At 37.3% G+C, this 21,333-nt stretch overlaps 2 protein-coding genes across 6 annotated transcripts in view; both read left to right on the forward strand.

The window, feature by feature from the left end:
• Window positions 1-7,673, forward strand: part of LOC138629999 (zeta-sarcoglycan-like) — a 328,227-nt gene extending 320,554 nt beyond the window's left edge. The window contains exon 8 of the mRNA XM_069714077.1: window positions 4,705-7,673. Within this exon, the coding sequence (XP_069570178.1) occupies window positions 4,705-4,911 (207 nt within the window). The 3' untranslated portion in view covers window positions 4,912-7,673. The remainder of the gene's footprint in view (window positions 1-4,704) is intronic.
• Window positions 7,674-15,218: 7,545 nt separating this feature from the next.
• LOC138629985 (CMRF35-like molecule 5) lies at window positions 15,219-19,854 on the forward strand. 5 transcript variants are annotated; one of them, XM_069714042.1, is made up of 10 exons: window positions 15,219-15,574; window positions 15,794-15,877; window positions 16,019-16,500; window positions 16,736-17,068; window positions 17,177-17,320; window positions 17,777-17,872; window positions 17,966-17,997; window positions 18,959-19,048; window positions 19,268-19,357; window positions 19,493-19,854. In XM_069714042.1, exons 3-10 carry the CDS (start codon window positions 16,464-16,466, stop codon window positions 19,589-19,591), a joined length of 921 nt encoding a protein of 306 aa, XP_069570143.1. In that variant the 5' UTR covers window positions 15,219-15,574; window positions 15,794-15,877; window positions 16,019-16,463; the 3' UTR covers window positions 19,592-19,854. The 5 variants fall into 5 exon arrangements, with proteins under 5 accessions (XP_069570143.1, XP_069570141.1, XP_069570140.1 ...); XM_069714040.1 differs by having other exon boundaries at window positions 15,220-15,574; window positions 15,794-15,883; window positions 17,777-17,893; XM_069714039.1 differs by having other exon boundaries at window positions 15,220-15,574; window positions 17,777-17,893.
• Window positions 19,855-21,333: the final 1,479 nt, after the last annotated feature.

The following is a 21,333-nucleotide window of genomic DNA, read 5'->3' on the forward strand; positions in this document are numbered from 1 at the left end:
AAGAACAAATTTAGACATGGATTTATGGATGACACTGACCCGAGAGCCAAAGTTAAACATGAACAGTCTGCAGCATCAGTGGAAAAAATACTCCTTGGGGACTGACCTAAAAGACATACAGTATATCACTGCTGGAGTATATATACCAGAAATGTCCGTAAAATTATTTTTTTGATATTCATTAATTTACTCAAATGATCACCTATATTTTCTGCAAATCTTTCCAGAGTGATGGTTTCTGCCTTCACCACAAGGCCACAAATGTGAATGTGGTTTGTAATGACCCGACTGCTGCTGAACTGGAATTACCACACCTTCCAGCAATTACCACACCTTCCAGCAGCACCTGCTGTGGTGGACAATTCAAGACAACAAAATGTCACAGTCGAGGCTGTAGCCTTAGTCCCCCCCCCCCCCCCCCAGGGAAATAATAACTCATTGTTTTCTTTCTGTTCGTGACTATTTTTGTGCTGGCACGGGTGCAAAATGCAGTATAAGTCTGTTCTTTCCTTTGTTTTGATTATGCAGTACAGTTAAGAACACAATAAACAATGTAATCAAACACAATACACACACATGAGGCTGGGATACTGGCATGTCGATGAATACATGTCGGTAAAATGCACTCATTAACGAAAGCACTTCTCCATACTTATTCACCACCACTATTATATTCACAGGCACATCCTTTCTTTCACACACACACATTCACAGGAACAGACCCTCATGTACGGCTAACAACAGGCCGACCTAATACTTACAGACACTTTCATTTGGGATGAATGTCAGCTCTAATCCAACCTTAAGCAACAGCAAATGACTTCCACTCCCCTTCCTCCAGCTCCCTTCCCTCTTTCCATTCATTCATCATTCTGTCCATCCACCTTCTCCCTTCTATTAGCCTTATTGCCTGCATAGCAACCATACATTTCTATCTCTCTCGCCCCTCACCTTCCTCTCACCTCTCACATTCTTCATATCGATCTCCTCCTCGCTCTATGCCTCCTTTTAAGCCGTCATCTATAGCTACTAATCGCCTTTCCAATCTCATATTAAGCATCATCTTCCTCCCTTCTTATTTCTCTCTCCATCCATCCTTACTCTTAATCCTCCTCTTCCTCCATCTTTTTTTTCTTCCCTCCTTTGTTTTCTTCCCTTCAGTTTGTTTCCATGATGTTTCTATTGTTATGGAAGAGAAACAGCAATATCGTTGATAATTCCTCACATAAACACGCATGCACCCATTTCTCCTCATCCCCCCATCCCATTGCCATGCCCAAGTTCATTTTGGTTTTTCGTTGCTGTGGCAAGCAGGCTGTTAGAATTAGATTTGGGTTATGTTGCCAACCGTGACTGAGTCCTTTCCCCTGTAAGGCTATAACTGAGCCCTGGCAGCTTTTATTAGGAAGCCAAAGGGAAGATGACAGGTGTGCACCAGGGACCTGTTAGAGGCATACCTTGACATTTAGAAATGTAGTGTGGTATTTTCCTTTGCTCGGCACACAGAGACAGAAGTTCACGCATTCGTTTTTTGCCAGCTCTTAAATTGTCCCCTTGTCATTGTTACTACATCTGATTAAAACCAATGGTCATAGCAGCCTAAGAAGATTGCTGTATACAGTTGCTTCAAAGGTATTTCCCTTCACATTTATTTAAATACAAATGTGTCGTATTTATGTATGCTCTATTACCTATTGAGGACATTTGTTTACACATAGCAGCTAATTAAATACTAAGCTCCTGTTATAGTATATGCACAGTCCTGAATCTGAACTGTTACAAAATCATTCTAATATGTCTTAAATTTGACGCTGAATCTTTATTTAGTTTTTTATTTGGTGTTAGTCATTTTGGTCTGATGATAGTTTTGGTTACATTTTTGTCTAGTTTTAGTAAACAAAAACAGAATATATATTTGTTTAGTTTCTGTCATGCTTTTTCAATTTTCATCTCTAAGCATTTTGTGGCATCCATAAAATTAGTGGAAAAAATTGTTTCCTTTCTTTCACACACAGAGTCCCACGGTCACTCTATGGTGACTTTCCTTCACCTGTCATCTCTAAACTTCATGTTAAAAGAGAAACAATCATTCTCCATCTTTCCTGCTCACCTCGGGTCACTGCAACTACCTAGGCTTTCCGTTGCAGAGCAGCAAACCATTCCAAATTGCACCCAGCACCTTCGGCAAAACAACATACTGTATACCGCCTAGTTTTCCAAATGGACCTTAATTGAATTGGCCATTATGGTTACAACCGATAATAGTTAGATGATATGATTTTGAAGACAAACAGGAGTCATTTCTTATGGCGGAAATTGGGTGATTTCTGTATTGCATTTTTTATTGGCAAATGTTAAACTCCTCCACGGGACGTATTTGTAAGCATATATAAAGTTTACAAAAATACACAGGAAAATCCTTCCACCCCACATATTAACCATAGACTGTACTGAACATAAAGATGGACATAGCAAACAATGGCATCGTCCATTGGTTTCCATTGGAGCCTAATTGAAGCCTGAGTCGTTTTATGGACAACGCGTCAACATCTAAAAATGTTGAAGAGTGATCTTCTCATGCTCTTTACATGTGAAAAAGTCCTGATAGAATCTAAATATATAATTTCCTCGACAACAGGCCTTTTCCCGCTCATCAACTTCATATCAGTTACAGTCTGTCAAATCCATCTTTTAATCTATCGTCTAATTGCCTCACCTCTGATATTTTTAAATCACCAGAAACACCGTAAGTAAGAAAATGGAACGTAATAATTTAAGAGACCTTGTAGAGTTTGAACATCTAACAGAGTAAAGAACTCTGAGCTATTAGGGATGACACCATCTCTTAGGTTACATCATTCTATTTTAAATGCTCTGGTTACCTGCCTATTTATCTTCATGTTAATGTCTAATAGATGCACTGCTTTTAGCTAAACCGCTATTTAAAGGCAACATGAGGAGCACCTCTGCTCTGTTCCATCATGCAGTGTATGTGTGTGTGTGTGTGTGTGTGTGTGTGTGTGTGTGTGTGTGTGTGTGTGTGCGCGTGCGTGCGTGCGTGCGTGCATGCGTGTGCGTGAGTATACACTGTCTGTGCTGATGTTGTTTATTCAGATGGAGATGTGCCCCGTCAGCCAATGTGGAATCATTACTTACACTAATTGGTTCCTCACTGTTGGGGTATCTGAATCCTTCATTCCTCTTTTCTTTTTTTTCTTACATTCATCTTATCTCCCTCTCTTTATGTCCCCCATCTTCTTCCAGACACTTCTTATTTGACGTTTTCTCTCTGTCATCCTTCTCTCATCCTTTCATCTTACCCCCATTCCCTTTTCTTACTCTCTTTTTGCACTCATAGCTAGTTTTCTCACACATTTTCACTTCCATTCTGCTCATTTGGAAATGAAGAACATGAGTAATGGGAATATAGATATCTGCTGAGATTACCGTCTAGCCTTGGAGCATGTGAGAATATGTGAGTGAGAGAGACAGAAAGCAAGAGAAAGAGAGCTTTCTTAGTCATGGAAGAGTAAATAAATAAGCAGGTGTGGCAGTCAATGGGAACCAAGATTGAGTAATGATTCTTGTTTGACAGTCAACCTGAAAACATTAAATTCTATCAAACTTCATCAGTGATAATCTACCTCCAATCTGTCTTTATTTTTACAATGGGAAGGTGGGTGCTCATGCTATATGCTGCAATCATTTCTCTGAATAATTTTAAATAAACTTGTCTGGGCACATGATGCACTGGACTTCATCAAAAATCAAACTCCTCGACCTGGTGATTGAAAGTCCTAGGAGGTTTGCAGGGAAATTATTTTCAAAAATGTATTTGTAATCAATATGGATTTTCTGCATTGTTTTGATGTGAAGTCAGTCAAAGTTTTTCTCACGAGCCCAAACACTACAAAATTGATCAGAGATAACTTGGCTTATCGATGCAGAGAAACTCAAGTTTATTTAAGTATCAAGTATTTTCATCCCGATACTCTTTTTATGTTTTTACTAATTCGCTACTTGTTTATCTTGAGGATGATTTCTTCTTTTTGCCTTTTTGTTACTATATTGACATGTTTCTGGGAAATTTTCCAAAAATACTGAGTCAAAATTTTAAAATAGGTTATGTAATCTCTTCCCTGTGGCAGAATTGTTACCTGTTTGGGAGAAAATATAATAAGCGTGATACTACATCAAATCATCTGGTTCTAAAATTTGGCTTGGTTTCCAGTGTATTTTTTTTTTTTTATTCTAGCATGCTTTCCCTTGTGTTTCTTTTTCGCTTCATCTTCCCCTCACTCCTCTCCCACTGATTCCCTTGCTTTGCTCTTCACCTATCTTGCCCTCTGCCTCATTCACTCCCACTCTCCCTCTTCATCAAAAGAGAGCTGTTCTAAATAGAAATTCCCTTTCTGTCTCTGTAGATCTTTCTTGATGACAACCCCAGTCAACTACAGAGAAAATAGTCATTGCCTGCAGCAATGTGTGCTCTCTTTCTGTGAACCAACAACCCCAGATTTTTCATTTTCTTTAAACATAGTGTTTTTACCCTTCTGTTTCTTTGAGTATTATTTTAGGCACCAAAACAGTCCATCGGAGTTCAGTCCCCTACAGCCTTAACACCAGCTCTTCTGTGTACCCGTTTTCATGTTTTATACATGTCAAATCAAAGTTTTCTAAATCATCTCTCTTTAATGTTCACAGATCTTTCTAGACGCCAACACGATAAGGCTGGGCAACATTCCTCTTGGTAGTGCTGTGGACCCCCTGGAGGGGGCGCCTGCAGGTACGACCTACACCAAACAGACTGTGTACGAGCTGTGTGCCTGCGCAAACGGCAAGCTCTACCTGTCCCCAGCGGAAAAAGGCTCTACGTGCCAAACCACCAGTAACTTTTGTCTCTGGAGCTGAAAGCGGAAAGTTGACAGACACACGGGACATGTGGACTATAGAGTATGAAGCTAATGCTAGCCAACGGACTGAATCGACATGGATTATGGCTCGGTGGAAGGCTGATGCCGGCTAACACACACCGAATCAACATGGATTGTAGCATGGCAAGAGGTTCTATCCGTTCACCTGTTGATCATTTGGATTACTGCTTGGCGGGACGGTTGCTATCAGACCAAATCAACATGGACTGTCGCTTGCTGTGAAGCTGTCACGAGCTAAAGAACTGAATCAACATGGAGTAGAGCCTGCAAGAGGCTATTGCCAGCTCACCGACCAAATGACTATGGCTTGGTCAGTAGCCAATGCTCGTCATGGGAATGGATGATTTGGCAGGACGCAAAAGCCAATGAGTTTAGCTGGTGGGTTTGACGCTAAGACCACTCATGGACATGGACGGACAGTCTCAATCTGGGGATCTTATTGGCTGTTTTTCCCCATTTTTAAAAAAATAAAATAAAAAAATTGCTGCCATGATGATATCTGAAGTCCACAAGGATTACTCTAGGGGGTGTTCCTTCAGGACAGCAAACTTTGCGTGTTCACAGTATGACCAAATCGTCCAGGAAACCATGCTTTTGTTTTTTTTGGCAGGATAAAGAGATATGATGGTGGACTGCAAACTCCTGCAGGGACAAAGGACATGGACTCCCTGTTAACCTGTCAGTTGGCTAACAGACATCGTTGAGGACTTTGGTTTAGCTCGATGGGTAGCTGACAAATAAATTAGACAATGGTTTTTGTCTTGTGGGAAGCTAAGGCTAGCTAACGGACCAATCTATACCAGAAAGGCCTTCCCCCTCCTGCCCCTCCTCCCCTCCAGTTGTTCGCCCCAAACACTGACATGTGACCCTTCTGCATTAACCTGCACCTGATAGTTACAGTGTTCCCCAACCCCACTTTTCATAGAATAACTAATGCAAACAATTGTGCTTCAACCTTGCATTTTTTCGTTTTACTTTCTTTAAGTTCTCTTTTCTTCAGATCAAATCTTTTACTTGTTATCTCGTTGTATCGTGTTCCTTTTCCCTTGGATGTTTCTGTATTCCTTTATCTTTCCATATTTTGCTGCTACCCTTTATCTTTTGTCCATGCTCTAGTTATTTTTGTTCTGTCTATGCACCTACTTGCGCCGGACTGGTAAGAAAAAGGTCATTCAGCCTAGCCGTTTTCTTCCACAAGAGTAGTTTAAAAAGGGGTAAAAAAAAAAATTGTTTTTAAAAATCGGAAAACATTCAACCTGTTTTCTTCTACTAAACTGGTTAAAAAGCATTTTTACTAGCCATCGCAGGTGTATCTCCTCACTCCCTGTTCCCACATCTTTTAGTTTTAGTCTCAAGAGTTATTCTACCTGGGTATCTAATAATTTCTTTGTGAGCTACAGGAAGCAAATGGAATACGAAGGGAAGAGGAAAGAGAGCTATAAGTCTTAGGCTAAAGTAAGGCTTAGGTGGGTGCAGACAGACCATTTTGTGGTATGGGGCCAAACTTCCAGTCAGGCAGCAGTCAGCTGACAGCCAGACCATTTTTAGTCTTGTTATGGAGTATTGTACATCTTCATCCTGTGTTCCTTGTCTGTAAGACGTTTTATTACATCTTTTTTGCATGACCGTCTGCTCTTCGTGCCAAGCCTATTCCTTTTCAGTCATTGTCATGAAGAAACCTTTCTGCTCTTCATGCTCGTTTTCCTTTTTGTTCCTTCTTTTACTGCAGCATCTTTACCTTTCACTACTGCTCGTTTTTCTTTCCTGCAGGTACATTTCCAAGTATCATCTTACCTTCTTATCTCATCTTTCATCTCATACTTATCACTCAACAAATGATACATCTTGATGATGTTTCCACATGCTATTTGTTATTTCCTCACGCTTTATTCTCCTTTGGCCATCCCAACCTCTAATATCAGGAAGCATGTCCCTCTACTCTCACACTATGTCCCCTTTTTAAAATATCTGGAAATCTAAGCGAGAAAAGTTAAGTAGCTGTAAAATATTATTTTAGAGGGTAATTTTTTTTATATATGTATTCAGCCTCAGAAGTGGGGGACAGTGTGAATGGCCTTGAGGTGGCTAACTTGGCGCCCAACCTTTGCAATGGCTGGAAATCATAAGAAATCAGCAAATATGTGTGGTAGAAATCCCTCTGGAAGACATTATGGGTGGATTTGGTTGTATGTGTATGGACTCTACTGGAATAAGGCCCTGAGGCACACTTTCTTTTTTAAAAACAAAGCGATACACAGGTGCCTTTGCTACTGTTGGTAAAAGCACATCACAGTCTGAACATTCACACTACCCTCAGTGGACCATCTGCAAGTGTCTCTGAACTATCTATTTATCAGTCTACCTATCTATCTATTAGTTCTCTGTCTTTTTCCTCCCCTTCTCTCCTGGTTTGTAGAACTCTCAGTATATCCAGCTGAAAAAAGAACAAATCAATCTTGGTTTAAAGTTTAATTTTCTGATGTGTTCCCTTATGGTTTTATTCTTGATAATAAAAAAGCACAAATTATGCCATGTATATAACAATACCAATAAAATACAAAATAAAATAATATTGTTTTTAAAGAGAATCTCTGGAACCAGTGTAGTAATTATTTATTAGTTTGTAATTGTCACTTTTATGTTTCAAACAGAATTGTTTTATCTAAATCCCCAAAAGAAATAAAATTGTTCCCCTGATGAATTAACGGTATGCATTACTAATAACACAATATTATCTTACTTGGCACCCAAAATATTAGAAAAATTTAATAAATTTAGCTTTTATTTAATCAGTTCTTATTATATTTACAGGATGGATAACAGTTTTTCTTCTCTGAACCTCACTGTGTCCTGTCTCACACGTTCATAAAACCTGAAACTAGAAGGAGCCTATATTAGATGTTCATAGATCATCTGGTATTCATCTTTCTCGGTGTGCTCTTATATGTTGTGTGCCTCTTGCCAGAGCATTTGCCCCACTGACATAAGCAAAGTAAAACTTGAAACACACAAAGTGTCAGGAAGGTGCTTTAGGTTTTCTAGAGTGTTTAAATATTTCCAGAAATCACCTCGCCCTATACCAAGAAGATCAGTAAAGCCGTGCTTATTAAAGGTCCCATATTGTCCAAATTCAGATTTATATTTCTTTTTTGATTATAAAGCAGGTCTAGGTGCTGTATAAATACTGTCTCAAAACGCTCAGTCCACAGAGAAACATAGCCCATATTCAGCATCTGTGTCATTGGACTTTTGTAAGTTTGTGATGTCACAAACTCATACCCATGTCATATGTCCACCCTCAGCATGGCCCACTGTTCACTTTACGTGGTAGAAAGTATGTGTGGCCATTGTGTGGCAGTGCCAGCACACTACAAGACCAAAGAAAACCTGTGGTTGACCTGGGCGTGCGTCACTTAGAAAAGAGTCAACCTATCAAGAGAGAGAGTCACTGATATCAATGTGCCTTAAAAACAAAGACACAAAACAGCCTGTTCTTGGTAGAGCTCTGGAGAGAAGTTTCAAAAAGGAGGTGTAAAACTGTATTCAAAAGGATTTTGATACTTAAATCCTCAAAAGTATTTTCTTTTAAACAAAATAAAACACCAGAAAAGTGTAAAATATGGGACCTTTAAATTTCCCCCACTAGAACTTTCATTTATATAATACTAAAACATATTAACCAAATGTCTTTTGAGAGGAAATATAAATGCTGATGGATTGTATAAACTGCCATTTTTTTCCCCCTCCCGATGAAGGCAGCAAGAGGTTCTGTATAAGGTGCAGTTTGCACACAGTGATATAGGAAGTTGGAAAAGTGGGTATTGGTTTACATCTTGAAACCAAGTTGTGGTTGACACAACAGGCAGTTATGTTATGGTCAGTGAAGGATTGCAGTTTTATTAAAATGTTAATAAAGTCACACACTGTGTATTTTGCTTAAAAACCACGTCGGCTTTTTCAGTATTTAAATAAGATCACAATCATTCCCAAGCTTTTAATCAATTTGTATTTGTTTTGAGCTGATATTGCATTACAGGGGAAAATAATGTAAAATCATGACATCTATTGTCACTGAACCTTTTACTGATTCTTCAGTATCAACATTTTTCAGCTGGGGAGAAGCACTCATTAAAAATCGTTCCTCATTATGTTGATAGAAATTTAAATCCAGTCAGCATTACTTTTCTTTTAAAGTGTATTTGCTTTTGTAACATTGTAGTGTAAGACATCATTTCCATAACAGGGTTGGGTGATACAGTGACACTCCATCGAGTTCAATTTAATGACCTTATTAGTACCCACCACCACAGTCCTAGCCCAGCTTACCATGTTTGTCATGATCTTTTCTTGGCCTTCCTTTGTCTATTTGTCTGGTCACGTGTCCGTTTGAATACTTTCCCCACACTTTCAAAACAGCCACAAACAATAATCATCAAATATAAACAACAAAGCCCAGAATGACTCTTTTCCATTGGTGGGTGGGTGAGCATGCAGCTCCCTTATACTACTGCTCTCTGAATAGTTTATTCTGATCAAGGTATTCTCAATAACAGGCTTAAGCACAGCTAAGGGTGATGTTGTTATTTCACATGACTTTTTCTGTCTTTGTTTCTCCTTGCCTTTCAGTGTTACTCTATGTTTTGATATTATTTATTTTCGACTAGTGATGACATCATTACATATATACATTCAATATTATAGTAATTACTACTAATTTTCTCAAAGGAAGGTTAGATGAGCATTCATTCAATCTTGCCTAATCACTTTGATGAGCAACTTTCTTTTACTTGTCATGCATCTTCAATGTGTCTCTGTCCTTCTTTTCCACTGGTCCCTGTCACAGATCTTTAGTTGTGGTTTTGAACGATATGTCAAAGTGTTGAGAGCCTTGAAATCAAATATACCATGAAAAAACATACACAAACACACGGAAGGATACACTTAAATATACAGAGCTGCCTGTAAACAAACATATCTGAGCGCTTTTCTGTAAGGATTCGGTACAGAGCACTCTGTGGCCAGCACTCTATTTTATTGTCATTTCAAATGGGTCCATTGACCCATAAGTCTGTTGACAGTAATAGCATAACTTCATAAAAGTGAGTGCTAAATGTATCCCCAACCCCTTACTGCACATTCAAACCCATTCAGGCCTCAGAGCCAACTCCTATCAGATTTTGTATCATTTAATTCAATCTCACTCCATATTACTTGAATCAAGTTCCAATTTAAGGACATATTATTTGGAGCCTTATTTTATGGCAATACAAGATGCATTCGGGCTATTGGGAAAAAGGAGGGGGGGTGGCAAAGTGTATTGTTTTGAAGTATAATACACTTTATAGGTGCATGTGTGAAAAATACACATCATGCTTCATATAGAGCATCAATATTCATCACACTACAAAATATTCCCAGTTACATTGAATTGAGACAGTTATGATGTCTTGTGACAAAATAATGTAGCTTTACACTATTGTGGGGTTGCCCCTGTAGTCTTTATTATTCTTGAACAAAAGTCAGTCTAATGTCCTGACATAAAGTAAAACCCAGTGTGTTTTCCTTGCAACTACAGCTACCACTGAGAATACTGATTGTATCCATGGACACTCTAAATTGTGCTTTCAATCTTACAAATTTTAAAACTGATGAATTGGCAAATTGGATCAGAAAAAAAAAACCACTGCAAAGTTTGTCCTGCAAAATCCACAGAGAGCTCATCTATCACACCAGCTTAAATAACTGAGTCTCAATCAATTTCTTAATTAGCTAGGTGGACAATGAAGTTATAATGATTTATTAACATGTCAGAACTTTGGCTCCTAAAGCTTAGAAAGTTTTTTAAGGCCACTTTGGTAGCAGGACGCTTTGGACGAAGACAGTTGTGATACTTCAGCTACATAATATAAATAAGTCTGGTTCATTACAGTAAAAGTGTTCGATATTTAATCTTGCTTAGAGTGTTGAAAGGGCCTAATTATGTGGCATAATTATTCAAAGACTTGTTGCTGTTTATTTTTGTATTTGTTTTTTTTTTTAGTGGTGTGAACACCGTGAACAGCATTTCCTCACATTCCATCATTTTGCGGTGGTGTCAGAAATCTCAAAACCAGATTGAATCAAATGTGTCCTCTGTATGTTTTGTCAGAGGTTAGAGAAGATGGGTTAGAGTTAGACGAAAGTGTCAACCCACCGTGACATCCCCCGTCCCATTGGTTTGTGAACTGCCATATTGAAGCCTTTGCTGTGTTCCAAATGACGCACTTCCATTATTACACTATCATATAGTAATCTTATGTGAGTACACCTACTTATGTAGTGCATGAATATCTACACTGCCATTCTGCAGTTACTAAAATGGCCGTAGAATTTTACTGCAACACCCACCAACATATCAGCCCGCATTAATTATTTTACCCAGAAATGAACGTGTCTTTTTTTACACACACAAAAAACATACTGATAGCTTCTATCCAACAGCAGTATGGTGATATTTTGTGACAAATAAATACTTTTTTGCTGTGTTATGCAACAGTTGCAGCCTCCTAGGCCGCTGGAGTTTGAAAATACTTTAGGTCGACTGCCCCTCCCTATCCTCGGCATAGCCATAACGGTGACTGTTAATTGTGGAAAGTGTCCATCTGACATCACAATGAATTGTGAAAAAAAATTATTGACTTTGTATTTCATGATAAAAGTTGACGCTTTTTGAATGTGAGTTTATTGGAGCCAGAGTTTTGTTTTTTTGTTGTTTTTTTTGTTGTTTTTTTAAGCCAGCCCCTAGTGGCCCTCGGTGGTATTGCACTTTTAGAAGGCACTTTGACAGTGGCCTCACTTTTCAGACCTGGAGACTACATCCATTTTTAAATATATTATATTGTTCTATATAAAGAGGCAGAGAATAAAAAGCAGGAGAAATATGTTGGATACAAAATACCAAGAATGGTCAGACTGGATGGTCTTTATCTATGATAATTAAGTCAGCAAAATTCCAATAAGTTATTTTTGGAGGGGGGGTTAAATGAAGAATGAACTACTAATGAATGAATAATCTATAGGTCAGTGTGTGAAATTTTGAAAGCATTTCATGCACATTTTTGATTAATAGACATATTCTGCCTTTACCTGTATGACAGTATGACAGTGCTTAACAAACGTCTAGCCAAGTCAAGTGGCAGCGTTCAGTGAGCTGTCCTGACAAACCTTGTCTTATCGATGACACCGCTGTAAACACACGGACATGCACACAAAGGCGAGGCCTGTCAGTGTGGGGTGAAAGTGTGCATTTGAACGACAAGTACTGTCAAAGGCAACGCAGGCCCAAGATAATATTCTTTCATTTCCCCCTCGCATATTGAGACACATTACTGAGGAGAGGAGAATGGTTTGGTTAATCACTATGGAAGAAGAAAGGAGGGGAGTGTAGATGAAATGGAAAGAAGAGGAGTGAAGGTGGAGGTGAGATAACATTTTTGGTCATTTCCTAATCAGAGGCACAATTGTGAAATGGGTTGAAGTGCAAGCACTGAATTAACAGATAGAGTGGTGAGGGTTGGCGTCAATCATGGCCATTCATAAATATAACTATCCATCATAGCACACTGACAGACTCATAAATGAGAAAAAAAAAGTCCCTACTGGCAAACATAAGAGATAAATTTAAAGGAAAAAGTGTCCCAATGTGGCCTGAGATATGTTAAGAAGAGAGGTTTGATTATACACCTTTCCGAACTATAGCGCACTTATGTTCATTTGTACTGTCAAAAAATAACTGAAGTTTTCAAAGGCCTGTACACAGTGTTCTGTCTTTGTGATGACAGGCATCAACAACTCAATGGTAAGTATGATTCGGATTATTTTCATGTTTTTTAATTTGGGTTTTTGATGTTAGTAGGCATTTGAAAGTACTGAAATAATGCCACTAATAGGAAAAGGAATTATCGGCTAATGAATGCAAAAACTGATGACTTCCCAAAATAATTGTATTTGCATAACTGGAGCACTGATTTTTTTAATTTTTAATTTATTTTTTTTTTTTTTTTACTTAGTTTGATTATCTGAGGGGATTTATGTAAATGCAAATTTTGGTTATGGAAAAAAAAGAAAATGCTCTCGTGGCTGAGAATATTTCAGGGTGAAACATGGTGTTCCTTAGGAGGTTCAGTTATGTGAAGAGTAAGGAAGAGTTTGATATTTCCTGATGTTACTGTCTGTGTCTTGCACATGTGCTCAGTCTCCGTGTTTCTTTCTTACATGATAACCAGTGTACTGTCACTGCACTGTCAGCAGGAACCAAAAATCAAATGAATGTTAAGTATACAATGCTTATTAATTTAGTTTTCCAGCTGGTCAAGTCCCAAGTAACAAACAGCAACTCAGTATTTATTCATCAATAGCTAAGCAAGTCTTTAGAAAGAATGGGGATCATGGGAGTCAAGTAGATAATTAAATTGGGCTTTTGAAAATGAGCTGAGCTACTGAACAGGATGCTGTGATCAAGTACAGGCTGCATTTTCTGTGGCAGACAAACTGCAAACTGCAAACTGTCTGAGGTGAAAACAGAGTTATTTAAAGCAGAGTGTGTGTTTAATTATTATTCTTTTGTATCTCTTTTATATTGTTTAAAATGTTTGTCCTTTTTGTGTTTTAACGTTTGAGAGTGACTTCCTCCAAAAATACAACAACAACAACATAGTCTTTCATGCAAAAACCTCATTATGACCCACAGTAAGACATTTAACTTTGCTATTACAAAAGAAATGAGTTGTTAACCCTGTTAGTTAAAAAATAAAACATGATTGTGCTTTCTAAAGCCTCCTTATATGCAAATAGATTTTATTTGTATGTCACCAAGTTCACTTTATACTGTGCTACTGTTTTTTGTTTTTGTTTTTTTAAGACCAAACACTGGCAGTTTGAGGTTTAGTTGACCTACTTCAGACTGATCCTTTATATTTCATATTTTACTTTGTTAGTCTACATGTTTAAATGCTGAATGAGAAATGGTTTGCAATTTCATTTGTAATCATGAACACACTTTGTACTTGCCAACAAAGTATGATACATTACACTGTGTGTGTGTGTGTGTGTGTGTGTGTGTGTGCGTGCGTGCGTGCGTGTGTACGTGTGCGCGTGTGTGTCAGTGAGTGAAATTGACAACTTAAAGTAAGTTACTTTAACCATCACAAAAGATAAACAGATACAATGTTTTACAAAAGTTAGCATTGTTCAGTTTCTGTAATGTATAAAGAAAATTTTAAGTTTGTTCCTTTATTTCTATTTGTAGTTCTGTCACATACAGGCCCCTCGACACGTGCTAAAACAGACACAGTTGCATCTACTGTGTCATTTCCTGTGTTACACGATGGGTTCAAGCAACTTGGTTAACATAACTACTGCTTGTACAAAGTGCACTCATTTAAACTTGATACATATGTTTGATTTTTTATTAAAATAGACATTGAGAATATGAATGATAGGTCAAAAGAGTTGATACTTCTTGATATGAAGACGTCCTGTAGTTTACCCATCTATGTATAAGAGGACATTTTCAAAAAATACACCAATGATTAAAAAAGAAAAAAGATGAGAAACTACAATGACATAAACTTTGCTATTTAGTTATACTAAACTAGAAATTAAAACAAATAAGACAAAGCAGACTGCCTCCAAATATGCTTTTTGGTTTTGAGTAAAAACAAAATGTTTCAGATTGATTAAAGGATGATCAAATTAACCTATGCTTAAAAAAAGATTACGAAAAAAACAAAACATGTATTGCTAAAAAAAATGTCTTCAATAAATATTCACTTATACTGAAATGCAAGTTTTAAATTGTGGGAAGATTGATCTGTATAAGGGAACATGTGAAGAGTGAGCTGCAGTTAAAAGTTTAACGTGTTAACTGTTTCTCTATTTGGTCAGGATATGCACCATTTGTGTTTATTATACTCCTGCTGATGAACACCAGGAAGATGATATAGAGACAACACAGTAAAACAAAACAAAAACCTTCAAATAATATATTATATTACAGTGGCTGTTGTGTCATGTCACCTCACTAATGTCCTGTGTTTTTCAAGCAATTCTGTCCAAAACAAAAAAAGAAGACACAGGAGAGGTGAGTTTTTTCTATTTCTATTCTGAAATCATGGGGGTTGTTTTTTTTAGTTCGATACAGGGAAAAACATACCTAACAATGTAAAGCACTCATTTTGAGGCTTTAAATTTATTTGTTTTGTTTTTTGTTTGCCTTCTTATTATATTTGTGTCCTGTTTAACTCTTTGTTCTCTTTCAGCATTACTGGTTTTCTTTTTTTTTTTCTGGGCATCTGTCTGCCTTTGCTTTACATTAAAATCTTCTTATCCAGATGGAAAAAATTTTTATTCTTGCAACTGTTAACAAATGTGCGCTCTTAGTTGACATGTTGCAAAAATGCATTGTCTTTCAATTTCAATAACATTTTATTACTGATTTTTGTATTTATTTTTGGTCAGTCTAATTCAGTACTTTCCCAGAAGCATCAATCAAATATGTTATAATCCCACAGAGTGCAGGTCCTGATGGAGTCTACCAATCCCTCCACCTATCGATGGAGGATAGAAACCAAGTGTACAGCACTCTCACGCCCACCAGAAGAGTATGTTACTGTGCATAATTTTGCACGATCACTGCAGCAGAAGCTATTCCATCAATATCATGCCACATCATGTAAAGGAATGTTGTGAAATTACAATTTAAAACAGAAGGAAGCTAACTGTCTGCAGCACGAACAGTAAAGCTATTTTGGTTCTCCTGTGAAAAACGTCACTATTTGATTTGACAAATTTAACATACAGAAAATCTTATGTTCCCACAGAGTGCAGGTCCTGATGGAGTCTATGAAATGCCCCACCCATCCACAATAGATCTAGACCATGTCTATAGCACTCTTAAACCCACCGTGAGGGTAAGGCACTTGAAACCACTATGTTGTCTTAGATTGGTCTAAACAATCCCACATTATTTGTTTAAATGTTCACTGAATGTATATTCTCCAAAGCTGCTGTCAAATGTTCCCATAATATTCTCTCTATTTTCTCAGAAAACAGATCTGCAGGGGACATCAGCGGATACAGGCAGTGGCTTTACTTTAAAACATACTGGGAGCCAGTGTGAAGAGGCTGAAAAAGGAGTGATGTAATCTGCTTTTGGTTCTGATTGAAAGTTTTGCCGTTGAATTGTGTACAGTTTGGAGTCAGTCCATAGATTCCTGGTTTAGACAAGTAAAAGAGCAGCCACAGCGAGTTGTGCTCAATTTATTTTAGTATCTGGTGAAATTCTGAAAGAAAAATGTTTCGTATATGTTTTGTCTTTTTGTTGGTTTTGTGGACACAGACTCTGGTTTTCTGTGGTGAGTTGTATGTGTGCACATGTAACAGAAAAGGGGAGAGATTCAATCTGTGAGGGTGTGAGAGGAAGGGGAAGTTAATAGTTCATGGCTGAAGTGCAGCTCCTGCTTACTTGGTTTTTGTTGTCTTCTCCTCATCATGATAAAAATGTATCTGTGTGCTTGTCTTCTTTCTGGTAAGTTGACTTTGTCTGTCTTGTCAGTATTTGCACCTAAAGGAGCTTGTGTTTAAAAACTGTAGCTGTTAGAAAATATGCTGTTTTGAGTTTTGCTTTTGCAAAATGAGTCGTTTGATTTTTGAAAGTGCAAATAATAAAAAGGATCGATATTAAAAGAAATGTCTAAGTCTGAATTAATGTGTTCATTGTCACGATGACAACTTAAAAATGTTTCCTGTATTTCTACTTGTAGTTCTGACTCTTGTGGAGATGAAGACTCTCAACATAAAGGGCCATGTTGGGGAGAATGTAACTTTTCAATGCTCAAAATGGAATGTTTGGGCTGATGTAAGACCTAATGTTAAGTACTTTTGTGAAAGTCCATGCAGCGAAGAAAAACACATCATCATCAAAGCAGCATCACAATCTACTAACAATAAGGACAGAATACAGTTAACAAACAGAGGAAGAGTTTTACATGTAACCTTCACTAATCTAAAAAAGACCGACTCCAGAGAATATTATTGTGGAGTTGAGAGATTTGGTGCTGATGATTTCATAAAGGTGAATCTTGAAGTTATAGATGGTAAGTTGATGCTTTTCATTTTGATTCCAACAAAATAGAAAGCCTTTGTGAAGTAAAAATTTGGTTGGTTAATAAATTAATAAACTGTGTATTCCTTCTCATTTTCAGCTGCTCTTCCACGTCCCACAACACCTGCTGAAACAAAAACGGTTGCATCTACTGTGTCATTTACTGTTATAAACAGCTTCACCACGTCTTCAAGCAACTTGGACAACATAAATAATTTGCCTGCACCAGATGCTACTATGGTTGGTAAGAAATGCATTCATTTAAACTTTAGACATATGTTAGATGTTTATAAGAGGACATTTACAAACAACAAACTAATGAGAAAAACAACACAAACAACCAATTAAAAAGAAGAAAAGGCAAAATGGCACCATATATGCTTTTTGGTTTTGAGTGAAAACAAAATGTTTCAGTTTGATTAAAAGGATGATCAAATTAACCTCTATTTAACAAAGGACATCAACAATAAAACGGATATTTCCAAAAGTATTTCTTTACTAAATGTGAAGTTCAATTTAAGTTTGACTCGAGTTTTTTTTTCTATAAATTCAGCTTTTGTGTTATATTTAAATGATTAGTATTCACTGACAGTGAAATGTAACTTTTATATTGTGTAAAGATTGATCTTTATTCGAGAACATGTGAAGAGTGAGCTGCAGTTAAAAGTTGAATGTGTAAATTGTTTCTCTCTTTGGCCAGGTTATGCACCATTTGTGATTATAGGTTTGGTTTTAATAACAGCGATATTGATGGTTCTACTGATGCTCATCAGGAAGATGATGAAGAGAAAACAGAGTGAGACAAATAACCCTTCAGGTAATGTTTTATACTACAGACTGGTTGTTGTATCATGTCACTTCACTAATGTCCTGTATGTTTTTCAAGCAGTTGTGTCCAGAACACAAGAAGACACTGGAGAGGTGAGTTTGTCTATTTAGATTTTTAAATCATGGAGTGTAGTTTCTTCTGTTTCTTTACAAGCAATACCGTACTTAACAACTTAAACCACTCATTTTTAGAGTAAGTTTTTTTGTTTTTACTACATCGACACAGTATGAGACAGAGCTGTTGTGTCCTGAACTCTTCTCGCAGTGCTTTCCAAGAAAACACCACTGAAATGAACCTTTCCATTTGCCAAACACCAAGCAACTGAAATTTGGGCGAGCCCAGTCTTGTTGTGAAAAGGTCCATCTCCTCAGATAAGGCCCATTTACATGAAACCAAATGTTTGCAAGAAGCATTACTCAACATCTCATCTATGGTCAATGAGTTTGAAGCAGTTACATCGTGCTATCTTCAGAGAAACACACTTGTTCTCTTTCCGACTTCTCTTATCTTCAACATCTGTTCAAAGAACTTGAGGTGGTAGTGACCCTCTGTAGATGTGGCACAGGGACTGTATCTTGAGATGAGACGAGATGAGATGAGACGAGATGAAATTTGGTTACGTGGCTGGTTATATAACAAATTAGCTTTTTACATAAATAATCTTAATAAGTGATCTGTGTGAATTGTATTCACTGCCGAATCGTACTGCAGTTAAAGTATACACAAGCCTCGAAGGAAACCCTCTCTTTGTTTGCCTTCTTATTATATTTGTGCCCTGTTTAACTCTTCATTCTCCTACAGCATTACTGGTTTTATTGGGGGTTTTTTCCGGGCATCTGTCTGCCTTTACTTTACATTAAAATCTTCTTATCCAGATGGAATTTTTTTTTGTTTGCAGCTGTTAACAAATATGCGCTTTTAGTTGACATGTTGCAAAAATGCATTGTCTTTCAATTTCAGTTGAATTTTATTACTGATTTTTGTATTTATTTTTGGTCAATCTAATTCGGTACTTTCCCAGAAGCATCAATCAAATATGTTATAATCCCACAGAGTGCAGGTCCTGATGGAGTCTACCAATCCCTCCACCTATCGATGGAGGATAGAAACCAAGTGTACAGCACTCTCACGCCCACCAGAAGAGTATGTTACTGTGCACAATTTTGCACGATCACTGCAGCAGAAGCTATTCCATCAATATCATGCCACATCATGTAAAGGAATGTTGTGAAATTACAATTTAAAACAGAAGGAAGCTAACTGTCTGCAGCACGAACAGTAAAGCTATTTTGGTTCTCCTGTGAAAAACGTCACTATTTGATTTGACAAATTTAACATACAGAAAATCTTATGTTCCCACAGAGTGCAGGTCCTGATGGAGTCTATGAAATGCCCCACCCATCCACAATAGATCTAGACCATGTCTATAGCACTCTTAAACCCACCGTGAGGGTAAGGCACTTGAAACCACTATGTTGTCTTAGATTGGTCTAAACAATCCCACATTATTTGTTTAAATGTTCACTGAATGTATATTCTCCAAAGCTGCTGTCAAATGTTCCCATAATATTCTCTCTATTTTCTCAGAAAACAGATCTGCAGGGGACATCAGCGGATACAGGCAGTGGCTTTACTTTAAAACATACTGGGAGCCAGTGTGAAGAGGCTGAAAAAGGAGTGATGTAATCTGCTTTTGGTTCTGATTGAAAGTTTTGCCGTTGAATTGTGTACAGTTTGGAGTCAGTCCATAGATTCCTGGTTTAGACAAGTAAAAGAGCAGCCACAGCGAGTTGTGCTCAATTTATTTTAGTATCTGGTGAAATTCTGAAAGAAAAACGTTTCGTATATGTTTTGTCTTTTTGTTGGTTTTGTGGACACAGACTCTGGTTTTCTGTGGTGAGTTATATGTGTGCACGCGTAACAGAGAAAAGGGAGGCGCTTCAATCTGTGAGAGGTGAGAGGGGGAAGTTAATAGTGGTTGAAGTGCAGCTCCTGCTTACTTGGTTTTTGTTGTCTTCTCCTCATCATGATAAAAACGTATCTGTTTGCTTGTCTTCTTTCTGGTAAGTTGACTTTGTCTGTCTTGTCAGTATTTGCACCTAAAGGAGCTTGTGTTTAAAAACTGTAGCTGTTAGAAAATATGCTGTTTTGAGTTTTGCTTTTGCAAAATGAGTCGTTTGATTTTTGAAAGTGCAAATAATAAAAAGGATCGATATTAAAAGAAATGTCTAAGTCTGAATTAACGTGTTCATTGTCACGATGACAACTTAAAAATGTTTCCTGTATTTCTACTTGTAGTTCTGACTCTTGTGGAGATGAAGACTCTCAACATAAAGGGCCATGTTGGGGAGAATGTAACTTTTCAATGCTCAAAATGGAATGTTTGGACTGATGTAAGACCTAATGTTAAGTACTTTTGTGAAAGTCCATGCAGCAAAGAAAAACACATCATCATCAAAGCAGCATCACAATCTACTAACAATAAGGACAGAATACAGTTAACAAACAGAGGAAGAGTTTTACATGTAACCTTCACTAATCTAAAAAAGACCGATTCCAGAGAATATTATTGTGGAGTTGAGAGATTTGGTGCTGATGATTTCATAAAGGTGAATCTTGAAGTTATAGATGGTAAGTTGATGCTTTTCATTTTGATTCCAACAAAATAGAAAGCCTTTGTGAAGTAAAAATTTGGTTGGTTAATAAATTAATAAACTGTGTATTCCTTCTCATTTTCAGCTGCTCTTCCACGTCCCACAACACCTGCTGAAACAAAAACTGTTGCATCTACTGTGTCATTTACTGTTATAAACAGCTTCACCACGTCTTCAAGCAACTTGGACAACATAAATAATTTGCCTGCACCAGATGCTACTATGGCTGGTAAGAAATGCAATCATTTAAACTTTATACATATGTTAGATGTTTATAAGAGGACATTTACAAACAACAAACTAATGAGAAAAACAACACAAACAAACAATTAAAAAGAAGAAAAGGCAGACTGGCACCAAATATGCTTTTTGGTTTTGAGTGAAAACAAAATGTTTCAGTTTGATTAAAAGGATGATCAAATTAACCTCTATTTAAAAAAGGACAACAACCAAATGTACATATTTCCAAAACTATTTCTTTAATAAATCTGCATTTGATTTTAAGTTTGACTTTGATTTGTGTTATATTGAAAGCTGCAGTTAAAAGTTGAATAAACAGCTTCACCATGTCTTCAAGCAACTTAAGCAGCAAAGGTGACATGTCTGCGCCAGATGCTATGGTGTTTAACAGCATCAGCAACGCAACGAGCTGGTATGAAGTGTGATCATTCAGTTTTACACATATTTTATTGTTAAGTAAAATAGCAATGCAGAGTTTAGATAATATAGTGCCTTTGCGGTGGTGTCATCAACATGCTGATTCATATATTTTAC

This window comes from Brachyistius frenatus, unplaced genomic scaffold (assembly GCF_029030835.1).
Source record: "Brachyistius frenatus isolate BFR_SWC_R1_liver_20210118 unplaced genomic scaffold, ASM2903083v1 Contig_125, whole genome shotgun sequence".
Lineage (NCBI taxonomy): Eukaryota > Metazoa > Chordata > Actinopteri > Embiotocidae > Brachyistius > Brachyistius frenatus.

What these genes read in the sequence shown, in the direction of transcription:
- LOC138629985 (XM_069714040.1), top strand. Translation starts at nt 16,464, where the DNA reads ATGATAAAAATGTATCTGTGTGCTTGTCTTCTTTCTG. An exon ending in GTGTGCTTGTCTTCTTTCTG is followed by an intron (nt 16,501 to 16,735) that starts GTAAGTTGACTT and finishes TTCTACTTGTAG; the next exon opens with TTCTGACTCTTGTGGAGATG. An exon ending in CTCTTAAACCCACCGTGAGG is followed by an intron (nt 19,358 to 19,492) that starts GTAAGGCACTTG and finishes CTATTTTCTCAG; the next exon opens with AAAACAGATCTGCAGGGGAC.